Source organism: Vipera ursinii, assembly GCF_947247035.1.
Source record: "Vipera ursinii genome assembly, chromosome: 5".
Lineage (NCBI taxonomy): Eukaryota > Metazoa > Chordata > Lepidosauria > Squamata > Viperidae > Vipera > Vipera ursinii.
In genome coordinates, this window is record NC_139518.1 from 8,674,925 (window position 1) to 8,690,622 (window position 15,698).

General features: G+C 39.9%; 1 protein-coding gene across 1 annotated transcript; it reads left to right on the forward strand.

Annotated features, from left to right (window-relative positions):
• Positions 1-3,445: 3,445 nt before the first annotated feature.
• AHSG (alpha 2-HS glycoprotein) lies at positions 3,446-13,279 on the forward strand (the record flags this gene model as incomplete). The annotated part of the gene is made up of 7 exons (XM_083364867.1): positions 3,446-3,646; positions 7,665-7,775; positions 8,761-8,845; positions 10,529-10,692; positions 11,381-11,491; positions 11,814-11,915; positions 13,025-13,279. The coding sequence occupies 7 exons, from the start codon at positions 3,446-3,448 to the stop codon at positions 13,277-13,279; spliced, it is 1,029 nt and encodes a 342-aa protein (XP_083220993.1).
• Between the last annotated feature and the right edge of the window lie 2,419 nt (positions 13,280-15,698).

Below are 15,698 nucleotides of genomic sequence, written 5' to 3' on the forward strand. Positions count from 1 at the left end.
AGGAGACAAGCAACCGAGAACTAAGGGAGACAACTTGCCTCCAGAAGTTGTGGGTGTTCCAACACTGGAGGTTTTTAAGAAGAGATTGAACAATGATTTGTCTGAAATGTTATAGAGTCTCCTGCTTGAGCAGGGGGCTGGATTAGAAGACCTCCAAGGTCCCCTCCATCTCTGTTATTCTGTTATTTTCTTTATTAATCCAGGAGAGTATTCATCTCTTGTTTCTATTTTTTTTACAAATTTTATTGATTTTCTAATATTACATTTACATATTTGAAAAGCAACATGGTGGCTGGGTAGTAGTAATTCAATTACATACAGATATCATTAGTACATATTTCAAATTGCTACCATAAACATTTCCTCTTTTTCCCTTCATATATACTGGCTGTTTGTAAATTTAAAGACAAGTATTATCTTATCAATCACATAGAAAATAACTTTCTTGCATATCTCCATAGTTTTTAGTTTACACATATTCTTATTGTTTAAACATACAATCTTTTAGACAATCAGTGACCTAATAGATTTTTCAATTTTAATTTTCACTAACATTTAGATTTAACATTTGATATTTATCATTCCCAAGATTTTTAGTTTACTCCCAATTCATCTATCACCATTCCTCAGAAAATCTAGTATTCAAAATACACATCCTGTTTACTTAACTTCTCACCCTCTATGTTAACAAATTAAGGATACAACATGATAGCCTTCCTTTTTGCTAATTTTCAGGGTTTTTTTAAGTAATCAAAATTTCTTTTTGTTTCAATATTTAATGCTTCCTCTCTTTCTCTTTGTATCTGCTATCTCTTGCTTAAACTGATCATTTTCATTTTTAATATTCCATTTAGACCTATTTATTACTTTCAACAATAAGTTTTTAGCTTATCTACATTATTCATCTTTACATGACCTTTATGCACAAATCAATATTCAAATTAACGCTCTCTACATGGGGCTTCCCTTGAAGACCACTCAGAGGCTCCAGCTGGTACAGAATGCAGCTGCGAGAGTTGTCTTGGGAGTTTCCTGGTACTCCCATGTTACACCTTTGCTCCGCGAGCTGCATTAGCTACCAGTTGTCTTCCGGGTGAGGTTCAAGGTTTTGGTAATGGTTTTCAAGGCCCTACATGGCATGGGTCCGGAGTACCTCGGGGATCACCTGCTGACGGCGTCAACTTCCCTCCACCCTGTGCGTTCCCACAGAGAGGGCCTCCTCAGGGTGCCACCGGTCAGAGAATGTCAGCTGGTGGCCCCCAGGGGGAGGTCCTTCTCTGTGGGCACCCCGGATTTATGGAATCAGCTGCCGGTTGAGCTCCGGATGGCACGTGACCTTCACTCCTTCCAACGCGGTCTGAAGACCTACCTATTTGAACAAGCTGGCCTGGCCTGATGGGGGATGTGCTGGGGTTTTTATTGTGGATTTTTATATTATTCTACTGTTTTAGCTCGGGCTCTTATTTAATTCTATTTTAATTTTTGTATTCTGTATTTTTATATGTGCCCTGTTCACTGCCCTGAGTCCTTCGGGAGAAGGGCGGTATACAAATATAATAAATGAAATGAAATGAAATGAAATTAGCTATTAGTATTTATACTGCTAAATTTTAATGGCAAAATGTTTTCTTTATCTCAGTTCATAACAATGTCTTGTGTTCAACATGCACATCTTATCTATTTAAGTACATTCTGTTTCAGATTTCAATAAGATGGTCAAAACTCCATTCTTCTTGATTCTTATTCTGTTCATCTCTGGTTTCTAATTTCACCTAGAATTCCTTGGCCTGGATTATTAGCAAAACCTCTTGATACAAATTCTTGTGGATGACATATAACCATGGATAGGAACATCCATGAGAATGGCAAAGAGGACAAAAGAAGAAATATTGTCGTGTCGCAACACAAAGCCCATCAATTTTGTTACATGTGTTTTGATATATGACAATCAATGTATAAATGGCGACGATCGTTTTCTGATGTCACCACGTGTATTCAATCTGACAAAACCTCCAGATTCTAGGCCCCTTGGGACTGCATATAGCAGTATTATCTGGTGTGCCTGTTTACATTTCCCAAGTTCACACAAGATATTACATAATAAATTAACTATATGGATCAGATTAGCTATAAAACCAACATTCAGCTTGGCTAGAGGGGTCTCCAAACTTGGCAACTTTAAGACTTGTGGACTTCAACCCCCCAAATTCCTCAGCCAGTGATGCTGGATGGGGAATTCTGGGAGTTGAAGTCCACAAGCCTTAAAATTGCTAAATTTGAGACTCCTGGCTTAGCTTGCTAGGACAACTATGAGTGTTGTAGTTTGAGCTTTCTTTCTTGTGCTGCACATTTTTGCAGAATAAGCACAAGCTCATCACACAATGGTGACCTAAGCCTCTCCCACTTGCATGTCTGGAATCTACAATACAACCTCTTGGGCACTAATTTTAAATTTGCTTTGTATATATTAATTGGGGTTATTTCTACAGTCTCCCAACTTTCAACTTCACATGATAGAAAGAATACTGGTGCATTTAAACTCTGGAGTTGGAGAAGACTAAGACTTGTGGACTTCAACTCCCAGAATTTCTCAGTCAGTCATGCTGGCTGAGGAATTCTGGGAATTGAAGTCCACAAGTCTTAAAGTTGCCAAAGTTGGACATCCCTGCTCTAGAGAATACTATGGGTAGCCAAGGAAACAAACAAATGGATCCATAATGCTAAAAAAGGTGGAAGGAATAAAGAGGATGGCCAGCAGCAAAATGAATGGACTTGATTTTAACTGCAATGGTTGCCATGTTGGATGGCCTACAGGACAAGACTGGGGACAGATCATCCTAGAAAAGATCTAAGTGATTGCTAAGAGTCAATGTCAATTGGATGGCACTTAATTTTTTTTATTTTTATTTTTTTTAATTCCATTTATATCCCGCCCTTCTCCGAAGACTCAGGGCGGCTTACAAGCTTAGCAGTAGCCTTCATTCTATTTATATGCCTGCTTATTAGGGCTTTCCCTAATCCTTATTAGTTAGGTCAAGAATGGAGCTGAGATTTGACAGAAAGCCTTCTATCTTTGTGCATAGTTGCTATATAATTTTGTATTCTTAAAATACCCTTTACTCCAGCGGTATCCTGGGATTAATATGACTGAGTGACTTGGAGAGTTGGTTTTCTCTTTTCGCACAATCTGCATTTTTCCCCTTATTTAGTCAAATTTTGACTAGATGTCCCCATATTTATTTTCCCTTTCATCTTGTTTGCAGGACTTTCTGCAAATATTGCATCTTCTGCAAATATTGCATCTTCCCAGGTAAGCAAAGGCAAGTGGCAGGTGGTGGGGGACAGTGACCAGAAACACTCCATAAAAAGGAGCACCTGAAGTTAGGTTCTCTGGAGTATTCCTTCCTTCCAACTAGTGCCTGGTACATTAACTCTGAACCCAGCCATGAATTCCCTGATAGCTCTCCTGCTCCTGGGTCAGATTATAGGATGTACGTTTAGCCATCACCTGCCATCGCATGGAGATTGCAATGGCGAAGATGCTAAAAAATGGGCACATTTGGCTGTGCACTACATCAACGAGCATACTCTACATGGATACAAACAAGACCTCAATATAATCAAGGATATCCATGTCCTTCCCAGGGTAAGTACAATGGGAGGAACATTTTCCTAGTTTCATTTACTAAGTAAATAACAGCCGTGTGATCTTTACTGATGTTATGCCAGACAATTTCTGTAGCCTTCCTGCTGAAATTGGGACAATCCATGGCCTCTTTCTAGTCAATGTTCTGTAATCTCATAGCTTCCATTTCATTGGAAGGCTTGTAAGGCTTTTAGTCTCCACCAAACCATTTATTTGCAGTTTTATGCACCACTGCCTTCTTCTTCAGTTCTCAACACCCTTTCTCTCCCCATCAACATTCATCCTGCATCTTCATAGTTTCTTTTTTTTAATCTATCCACAATACAGTTGTGGACTCTTAAAGTACCAAGGGACACAAAGCTAGAAGAAAGGAAAACTCACACAAAAGCTCTTTGGTTTGGACATAAATTCTTAAGTGTATGCAGGAACTGGGTTTTGGGAACCTGAGGTTAGGATTCTGAAGGAGGCAGATGCTAAAATTAGTGATAATACAGATAATCCTTGACTTATGACCACAATTGACCACAAAATTTACTCAACTGCTAAGCAAGACAATTGTTGGGTGAGTTTTGACGAATAGAAGATGAATAGAATATTTTTAATGTTTTGTAGCTATGTTTCTATTCTATTCTAAGTTGCCAGAGTCATCAGGATGGAATAGAATAGAATAGAATAGAATAGAATAGAATAGAATAGAATAGAATAGAATAGAATAGAATAGAATAGAATAGAATAGAATAGAATAGAATAGAATAGAATAAACTGGAAGGGACTTTGTAGGTCTTCTACTCCAGCCCTCTGCTCAAGCAGGAGAACCTATATAATCTCGGACAAATGACTGTCTAGCCTCTTCTTAAAAATCTCCAGTGATGGAGCGCCCACAGTTTCTGGGGGCAAGCTGTTCCACTGGTTAATTGTCCTCACTATCAGGAAGTTTCTCCTTAATTCCAGGTTGCTTCTCTCTTTGATGAGCTTCCAACCATTGTTTCTGGTGCTTTGGAGAAAGAGGAAGCTCTGTCATCTCCACTGTCCCAGTGTGAAGGAGTCCTCCTTGAACTAGAGATGTATTTTGCTTTGCAAGGATGGCAATTTGCATAGAAAACAAGACAGCAGAGGCTTTTACCTATGCTAATATTATTTGCAGTTATTTACAGCAGGTATTTACAACTGGAGTGATGTCTATGGAGATTCTCAATTATCCAGGTCATGTGTTTCAAAAGAGGTCCATTTTCAAAAAGCAACTGAACTTTCTTGAGTTTTTCCCCCCATTGAAAACATTTCATTTTTCATCCAAGAAGCTTCTTCAGCTTCCTGGATGAGAAGTGAAATGTTTTCAAGGGAAAAAAAAACAAGACAGTGCTGATGCCTTCTGGGAAAGAACCTTTGGGATTACAACTGGAGCATACAATGCAATCCCAGTGTTCACCTGGTGGCAGCTTTTCCTCTTCCCCTTTAGTTCTCCTGCTTCCTCTTCCTTTCACTCTATCTCCTTCCCTCACTTCTGAGCTTGTCCAGAGAGAGTGAAAAGAAAGGAATGGGCTGGATTTTAACAGTAGTGCACTCAGCACACTTTGACTTTCTCCTGGATCCGCTCAGCTGAACATCTACTGCTTCTCTACTGGGGGAGAACCTTTCTCAGGGGCCTTCTGCCCCATCCTTCCCCAAAGACTAAGGCTTTTCCAATGAACAACGATCCCCTCCATACCCTCTTGAGCAGACATGTCAAACACAAGGCCCGGGAGCCAGATCCGGCCCGCGAAGTGGTTTCTTGTGGCCCGCGAAGCCATCCTGGAAACAGGGAGGGAATGGCCCCCACTGCCTTGGCCCTGGCCCAGAGACCCTCCTCCTGCCAGAGACCCTCAGATCTGTCCCACTCCTGCCCAGGCCCCCATAGGCACCCTTGATGCGAACAATGTAGAGCTGGCCATGCCCACCTAGCAGACCATACGCACTGTAGCCACACCCACCCATCAGGCCATGCCCACCCTGGCCACACCCACCCGGCCCCTTGAGGGCAACCACAATGCTTATGCAGCTCTCAATGAAATTGAGTTTGACACCCCTGCTCTTGAGTATTGCATGACGATACTGTCTGCAGCCAGCTGGTCTCCTTCAATCTTGGGTGAAGATGTTCCTTCTCTAGGTCTTCACTTCCCTTCTTTCAGGAAAATTATCTCTGGCCTTTTTTTCTAGCAGAAGAGAATACAGGTAGATCAGCATTCAACTCTGAAATCCTTGGTGCACTGATGACCTTACCTAGGTCATTATCTTCATTCAGGTAATGAAACGTCTGCAAGGAAACCACCAAGCTCAAAGGATTCCACAACTTTTTTCTTCTCCTTCCCCTACCAGGAACTGACAACTGTTCTGTACACTGAACTTCTCTGTCCAACTTTCTTCTCCAGCCATTCTGTTTTGTACAGTCTCCTTTTTTCTTATCCTTCCCTCTCCAATTTCTAGTGAGACCAGCAGCAGCTGAGGGCTCCAATTTTCTATTTTGGTTATTTAAAAGGAAATATTTTTAGATTTCCATTTAAAAAACAAGTCTTAGGCCAGAGCTGGTACAGACATGACATAGCCATCCAGTTGTTTCTTCACCAGAGTCATCCACTGATTATAGTTTCTACTGTTCTTTCAGCAGCTCAGAATGGGGTGCCTGGTCAAGGATTGGCAGGGAACTGGATCCTTATGTTAAGCTAGGACCAAAAATTCCTTTTTGACAGTACTACAAGTTCCAACGTCTTTATAATAAACAGTTCTGACACTATTCAGATGCTGGATGGAGAGTCACAATGTAAGCCACATCCTTTTCTTGGTCACACAATGCATCACAAAAGAGGCAGGGTTTGCCTTCTGTTGCTCCTTCCACCACTTTGCTGATAGTGACACACAATGCCCCCATCCCAATGAATGCTTATACTTCTGACTGCTGCTTCTTCAGCTCTCAGGTCCTTAGAAAGAGAGGATGGTCAGCTTGGGATCTGCACCATACAGACAACCTGGTTAACCAGTTCAGAGAAGGTTTTTGTGATTGTATTTCATTATGCAGAATGTGGTGTGAGCACTGGTTAAATTTGGTGTGTCAGCCCAGCCCCTTGGGTTATTTTTTTTTAATCCCATTTATATCCCGCCCTTCTCCGAAGACTCAGGGCAGCTTACGATCTAAAGCACAAATCAATGTGCTTAACAATAGCCTTCATTCTATGTATATGCCTGCTTATTAGGGCTTTTGCCCCCGCCCCGCCCCAAGCGGCATTATTACAAAGTCAGCTTATTGCCCCCAACAATCTGGGTCCTCATTTTACCTACCTCGGAAGGATGGAAGGCTGAGTCAGCCTTGAGCCTGGTGGGACGCGAACCTGCACTAATTGCAGGCAGCTGGTGTTACTTAAGGAGGCATTAGCCCACTGCGCCACCAATGGTTCAGTGTGTAATGGAAATCCAGGAAATGGTTAATTCTGCAACTGGGTTAAGCGTTGTGTGAACATTCCGACTGAGAAAAATGTTAGCTCTCTTCCAACCATCCACTCCTCATTATACCCCTGTCACAAACGTTTGTCCTACGTATCTCTAGGTAGACAGGCCAGGACTAACTGATGCCATTTTTTGGAGCCAAAATACTGCTGGTTGAAGGGACAATATGCACATACGTGAACCATGCAATGTCAGAAAGAGGCAATTTCTTCCACCCTGACCTGGCCAAAACCAACAATAGGGAAATTAACTCAGGTCTGCAAGGAAACCTCATATCACAGGCAGAGCAGATCAGATGTTCATGTTAGGAAATGTCAGTCTTGTCTGCTTTGCAACATCCAAAGGAACTGTGTCTAACTTAAGGCAGCACTGAAATTTCTTGTTGGGTGTATTTTCTTTGAAGCAGCTGATAACTGAGTAGCACACCAGGATGAGGTCGTTAACATAGGTGTCGATTCAAACATTTCCAAGGACAGCTGATGCAACAGAGACAGAAAAATGCAGTGAAAAAAGTCATTCTCATCCTATTTTTTATTTATTTTAGAGACCCCGTGGGAAAATAATCTTCCTTGAATTAGAACTTCTGGAGACAGTCTGTCACGTGTTAGATCCAACTCCTCTCGAGAATTGTACCGTAAGGCCACAACATTACCATGTAAGTGTCTGAGGGTTGTTGAAAATGTAAAATTTCAGGGGAGGACAGATGGCTTCTTACCAGTGTAAATTGAATTTCTGATATATTGGTGTAGAAAGGATTAATGAAACCTCAGGGGTTGCTAACGTTCCTTGGGCATTCATTTTGAGTTCACATTTCATAGCCAGATTTCATTTCAACTTTGAGCAAAGAATTAGTCAGGAATTAAGAAGTCAATTCTTCTCTCACGTTCATCCCCTGATGTCCAAAGCTGAGTTGTTCCCATCCCGGAATCCATGAAAAGTGCCTTATTGCTCCTCTGTTTAAAAGAGGAGGGATCCAACCTTAGCAACCTCAAGACCTGTGGACTTCATCTCCCAGAATTCCCCAGCCAGCTATGTCCAATATTCTTCATCCCAGGTTTATAGGTTACTGCCCAATTTTTGTCAATATTGAACTGGCCAAGTAGAAGTTCTCATATTACAACATGTGGAAATGTTTCTCCAAAGACACCAATTAGATGGTTTTGAAGGAAGTATGCATGTCAGGCTGAAAACCAAGAAAGGTCTGCTAAGTTACAGTAAAGCAATTTTCCCTTATTGTTCCTTACCTATAGACAGAAATCATGCCAAACTAAAGCAAACTGCGTCTGTCCTTAAATTTATACTCAGAACCTCTAGGGAGGAGCTGTCTTGATCTTGCTCCTCTGGAATGCAACCCCTCCCTCCTGGGAATCCAGACAGCATTCCACCACAGTGCATTAGCTACCCTAATGATAGCTGCCTCACAATTTAGTCTACCCAAGTCTACCCAAATGGATAGTGCTCATTTTAATAATCTCCTATCTGTTAAGAACATGAAATATATTGTAATGGACCATAATTAAACTTAGTGATGCTAAAAATTCCCCAGAAACACTAATTTTAAAACACCAATCTGAAATGTTTAGGTAAATTATTTTAAGTTAAAGTTTAACTTGATAAATTTGGTGCTTTTGTATCTCCAGGCTGTTGAAGGAGATTGTGATGTCAAAATAATCCATGATGAGGATGTTGACAAAGTGGTTTCTGCGAAATGCCACTCCAGTCCAGGTAATTCAACTTCGTGCCTCTTGGACTCTTAATGGGGCTGGGCTAAGAAACTAAGATGTCACTGAGCTAACCATTGGCTTATTCTCTTTTCCTATCCTTTTTTATTAACTTTTAATGACAGTGAGTTACCCACACAGCCTTTCTTCAAAATTCAGCAGCATCCTGAGATGTTTCATCTGAAGTATGCACTGCTTTAATTCACTTGTAAGGCAATTCAAGTCAGTCTAATGAGATGGAGTGGATTACTGAATTGGATGCTTCCAAACCATTTATTTTGCATCTACAAAACTGTTTTTTCTCAATCAGATTAGTAATACAAATTAAAATGCTGTTTTGCATCCATTGAAATGAGGGATTTGAATTGAATTGACAGTTCAAATCAGTTAGATGCTTGTGTATGGACTGGAGCCAGTTACACAACCTTAATAAAGCATTTGACATTCCTTCCTTCCTTCCTTCCTTCCTTCCTTCCTTCCTTCCTTCCTTCCTTCCTTCTTTCTTTCTTTCCTTCCTTCCTTCCTTCCTTCCTTCCTTCCTTCCTTCCTTCCTTCCTTCCTTCCTTCCTTCCTTCCTTGCTATAGAAAATTTTCAATTTATCTAAAACAAGGACAATCATTATTCAAATCAACCAGCAGAAACTACGGCTCAAAGTCTATTGAACATTAGAAAACATCAAAACATTTAAGTGCAAAATGAGTGGAAAGACAGGCAAAGCAAGGGGAAGAAACAAAGAGAGAAAGAGTTTGATCAACACCCATCCATCATCCATTATTTATGTATCTCTATATTTATATTTATATAAAGGGACGCGGTGGCTCAGTGGGTTAGGACGCTGAACTTGTCGATCAGAAGGTCGGCAGTTTGGCGGGTCGAATCCCGAGTGCCACATAACAGAGTGAGCGGCTGTTACTCGTCACAGCTTCTGCCAACCTAGCAGTTTGAATGCACGTAAAAATGCAAGTAGAAAAATAGGGACCACTACGGTGGGAAGGGAACAGCGTTCCATGCGCCTTTGGCGTCTAGTCATGCCGGCCACTTGACCACGGAGACGTCCTCGGACAAGCGCTGGCTCTTTGGCTTTGAAACGGAGATGAGCACCGCCCCCTAGAGTCGGAAACGACTAGCACGCATGTGCGGGGGAACCTTTACCTTTTTTATATTTATATATCAAAAGGGATTGACCTTCATAGAACCTCTGGAAATGATATTGTGGGTATTTAACACTGACATTTCAAAAGGGAGTGGCCTTTGATTATTCCACCTTGAGCCCTTTCAGGTACATAGCAGTAGCAGAATAGGGACAGAAAGTAGGACAATAGGTGATCCCTCTTCCTTTCTGTCCCATTAAAGAAACTATTTGATGGATCAGGACAATCTATCTGACAATAGTTTGGAATGCCTACCTAGACATAGCTAGCATCCTCAACTTAATGACCAGAATTGAGCCCAAACAATCTGTTCCTAAGCAGGACAGTTGCAAAGTAAATTTTGTTCCATTTTACAACCTTTCTCTTAACCTGCTGTCTGAAATTTCCTGACAGGATAATTAATCAGAAGTTGTGGGTGCTCCAACACTAGAAATGATCTGAAATGGTGTACGGTCTCCTACTTTTTTGCAGCATTTCTCAGCTAAGACTGCCATCTGTTTTAAACGCCCTTCTTGACATTTCTTTTTCTTTCCAGATTCTGTGGAAGATGTGCGGCAAAATTGTCCTAAATGTCCAATTCTGTTGCGTCTGAATGACCCTCACGTGGTAGACGCTATTGAATATGTGCTTAATAAACACAATGAAAAACTTTCCGGCCATGTTTATGAAGTTCTTGAGATTTCAAGAGGGCAGTACACAGTAAGTGTGCAGATGTTAAAAAGGAATTCTGATTATCTCTCCCAGTTTAATGTTTTGATACTTCATGTAACTGAGAGAAAAGAGGAGGAGAGAGGAGGAATTATGCTCTGGAAAAAGTCTAGGAAAAGAATCAGATACCTACAAAGGAGAATATTTGTTGCTCAGGATTGAAATGAAATGCTCTCTGAGCTTCATTGCTTTCTTGCAGACATTTTAGTAACCAAACTAGGTAACAACATCAATGTCTGCAGGAAAACAACCAAGCTCAGTGAGCACCAAGATCCCACAAAAAACCTGCAACCTTTTGAGAACCAGGGGCTGTAGCCGATTTTTTAAAATTTACGTTCCAAGCCTCTGACTATAATGAACAAATATTCACTGAAGTTTTATTTATAAAATATAATTACAGCCAAAACTCAGGAAAGTGAAACATAGAACAGCCACCAAGTAAAACAAAAGCAATGAAACAGTCACATAAAAACTAGGAAACCCTTATTTCTTAGGGGCTCTGGGGCTCACAAATTACCTCTCTTTCTGCCAAAGGAAGGTGGGAAATTTGAGTAGGAACAGGTGACCACAGGTGACCGTGGGATATGCAGCAGACAGAACTAAAATTCATTCTCCCAGCTCTTCAGTTTTACCATTTCTACCCACTACCCAGCTAAGACGTCTCTTGCTTTGCTTTCAGTTTGAGCCTGAAGGTTTCTATGTGGAGTTTGCTATTGTGGAGAGTAACTGCACTGCTCAGGAAGCCCAGGATGACCATCATCACTGCCATCCTAATACAGAAGGAGAAGATGTAAGTGCAAGGGTCAACTCCAATCCTCTCTGGGCAATTGCCATTTTTCTCTCTCTCTTTGCTATCCTTGCAAACCCCGACCACATTCCAATTGTGCAAGGCCAAATATTCCACAGAGAGAAATTGAGACTTACTTTAAAATTGATGTTTACTTTAAGAAATTGAGTTGTAACCTGACTGGATTCTTTCATTCAGTAGTAGCTTTATCTTCTCCCCTGCATAGCAGTCCTTTGACCATTTCAGGTTTGCTGATATGTGGGGGATTTATTTGGGTTCACGTGGAAATATCTTAGTTCTTTCTTCTCTCCCTCCTTCTCTCCAGCATATTGGATTCTGCAGAGCAAATGTTGTCAGGTCGCATGCTAGCCTGGAAAAACTTAAAGATGAACAGTTTGAGTCTGATTGTGTCATCTTTGATGTCAAGGTATGTACGTTAAATGCAATTTTGTTCATCCTTTCCCCATTCTCCACAACAGTGTTTGTCAACCTCATCAACTTTGAGATGTGTAGACTTCATCTCCCAGGGAGTTGAAGTCCACCTATCTCTTGGAGTTTTTTATCCATTCTGTCCATCCAAGCAGCTCAACATTAACTTCCTGTTCCATCTATCGATTCCCCTGCATCCCTTCACATGAATAGATGCTCTGATGTATAATAAAGTCTGATATGTAAACACTAGATTATTTCATTTATATACTTTCTTTTCTCTGAGATTATTATTTTACCCTCACCACTTTGGATTGTAGGTTGGGCTGAGAAAAAATAATTGGCTCAGAGCTACCCAGAAATTTATCTAGCCAGGAAGAGTATGAACCTAGATCACCCCAGTCCAACTCTGACCTCTTAATTGCCATGCTACTCATTCAACAAACTGTGGTTTTAAGACATTATGCCTCAGTGACGTGCCTTACAGTAACATAAAGAAGATGGCTTCCAAAGTCCCTTCCATTTGATTTCTATTCCAACATTCACCAACTGCCAAATTACAGCAAGTCCTCAATTTAAGACTACAACTCCATTTTTTATTGCTAAGTGAGACTGTTGTTCAGTGTGTTTTGTCCCATTTTAAACCCTTTTTTGCCACAGTTGTCAAGTGAATCATTGCAGTAGTTCAAATAGCAACAGGGCTGTTAAGTAAATCTGGCTTCCCCATTGACTTTGCTTGTCAGAAGGCTGCAAAAGAGGATCACAAGATCACACCAGGACATGGCAACCCTCATAAATAGATGCTGACTGCAAAGCACTTGAATTTTGATCATGTGACTATGGGGATGCTACAATGCTCATAAGTGTGAAAAATGGTCATAGGTTGCTTTTTTCAGGGCTGTTGTAATTTCTAAGGGTCACCAAACGAATGATTGTAAGTCAAGGACTACCTGTATTGAAAATATATAACAGCAGTTGGTTTTCTTGATTCACTTTTGTCAAGCTTGATTTTAATTTGTTGGAAAATTTAAAGCAGGATAAGCTTCAGGTTCAATGGCCAAGGAAGATTCATCAGTGCTTGCATGTTTTGTGTGTTTTTTTCCCCAGGAGGGACATTCCTACTCCCATTTGATTGAACATCATATTGGAAAATATAGTACTTCCCCAGGACACAACAATACTGTCCTCAACCTCGCCCATTCACACAATCATACAAGCGCCTCACACGAGTCTCATTCTCATGAACATGTGGTGGAAGTCCCAGTTGCTGTGGCCAAAAGAGAAATCCCAACAAATATACCACCTCATCACATTCACCCTGTGAATCTTTGTCCAGGAAAAGTACATCACTTCAAAGTGTAGGCCAGCCATGCTAGAGAACATAGAGAAACCACCCAGTTAGTGCAAAAACATTTTCCAAATCTGAACTCAAACTTGAAGCCAAAAAGGGTTTACCCTGACACATTACAGTCTTTTCCAAGTGGTGTGATCACCCATTGTTATTATAAGAAAGAGGCTTTGTATTTGTGCCTTTCTGCTTATAGAAATGTGGATTCTGATGATCACTGTTAACATCTTCCAATCCCTCTTTCTCTTCAACCAAGGAACGAGAAGAAAATTGAATAGAAGTTATATTAGTCCCAAAGTCAAAATTCTTCCTTTTTTTGTTTTAAAGAGAAAACAACATAGCATTTGACAACAATATCTCCAAAGTCCCATCACCTCTATTCTTTATGAAATTTGTTTTCCCCAGAATGTTTCACCAGGCTACATTATTTGACAGGGGCAATGTTGAACAAAGGCCAATAGAATGACAGAAAAAAACAGAGGGTACTTTCTAAATAAATTGTTCAGTTCTAAAAATGTCTTGTCCTTTGTTTTGATTTACGTTTGTGGCCAGATGGCCTTGATCACTCTGAATGGGAATCCTGGGAATTATAGTTCAGCACCTGTAGGAAAGGACATGGGGTCAACCTATTCTCCCAAGCACCTGAAGGCAGAACAAGAAGCAACTGTTGGAAACTAATCAAGGAGAGGACCAACCTAGAACTTAGGAGAAATTTCCTGACAGAACTGTTAGGCAATTGTTTGTGCAGAGGTCTCCTTGTGCTAGCAAGACGTTGCACAGACAGGAAAGAGTACTGAGAGCAGTAAGAGTCACACAGTAACCACAAGAGTACACTGAGTTGTGAAAACAAAAAGTATTTTACTTTGAGGTGGTGTAAAAACAAAAATGCACAGTCAAAAATAAACAGTCCAGGTCATACACAATAGCAACACTCCAAGGAGTATTCCAAATACAAAGTCTTCTTACCGGTCCAGAGGTTAATACACAGTTGTTCAGGTTTATCACAGTAGTAAACCAACAGTACAGCAAAACAGTAATAGTAGAGAGAGAAGTGAATTTAGAGAGAGAGAAGCTACATTCCTAGCTCCCTCTTATGGCCATGAGAACACTTACACACCCATTGGCCAATTAACATCTTAAAGACACAACATCATAGTTTATATATTTTCAACCCAACTATGTAGGCTATCACCATATGCCTAACAAGAACAATTAATCAATGGAATGGCTTGGCTGAGAAGTTGTGGGTGCTTCATCACTGGAGGTGTTAAGAAGAGGTTGGACAGTCATTTGTCCAGAATGGTATACAGTCTCCTGACTGAGCAGGGGGTTGAACTAGAAGACCTTCAAGGTCCCTTCCAAGTCTTTTATTCTGTTATTCTTCAGTCCAATCACAAAACCTAAAGGCTTAAACAACTGATGACCCCTCCCTAACACATTGAGTATATTTTGACTTATTTTGCCCATGTTATATATAGGGGTAAACTGATCTGTTCTTTGAACAAGATTCATTCCATTTTCTACTTCTCAGCTCCTCTAAGTAGACCAGATCAGCAAATCAACTCCACAGGAAGAATAGAGCTATACTTTATTGAGATAGGCTAGTGTTTCTCAACCTTGACTATTTTAAGAGTTGTGGACTCTTAACTTCCAGAATTCCACAGGAATAGGGATAGGCTATAATAACAGAAGTTTGCTGATCATATTATATATTCTCCCTTCCTTCTTTTTTTTATACAAGTTTTATTGATTTTTTGGTTTTACATCCAGATATTTATGAAGCAATATGGTGGTTGGGTAGTTAAAAGTAAACAATAGTAAATAACAAAGTCATTTGTACAGTAGATAGATCAAGTTACATCAACAAGAATTCCCTCTCCAGTTCCCTTAGTTATGATAGCACAGTCAAATTAATCAAATTCCCCATTTCATTACATAGTAATTAACCTGTCTAAAATACATATATTGTTCATTTCAGTGCATTCTTATGTTATACAGATTTATTCTATTTAACATCTTAATAGTTCACTAATTATTGAGAAAATATCTTTTGTTGTATCCTTCCAAATTCTGTAATATAAGTCAATTCTAATAACTAAGTTTTCTGTCCTTTAAAGGTCTAAAAGTTAAGTATAAAATCAATGTGCATCTTTTAAAGATTCACCTTAGTTCTATCATTACAACAAATATATTCTCTTTAACATCATAGTACTTCATCCATTTTTAATATCTTTTATTATATCATTGCAAATTCTATAATATAATTCAAAGTTATGTTCTGACAGCTAATCTATTTCATTATATAGTGATTATCATATCTGAAATACATGCATAGGCTATTTGTCATCCTTGCAATTTATCTATAGTTAAGAAAGTGTGTTTTGTTATTTGTAGCTAATTTTCATTCCCTTAAAAATCTCGATCCTAAATATA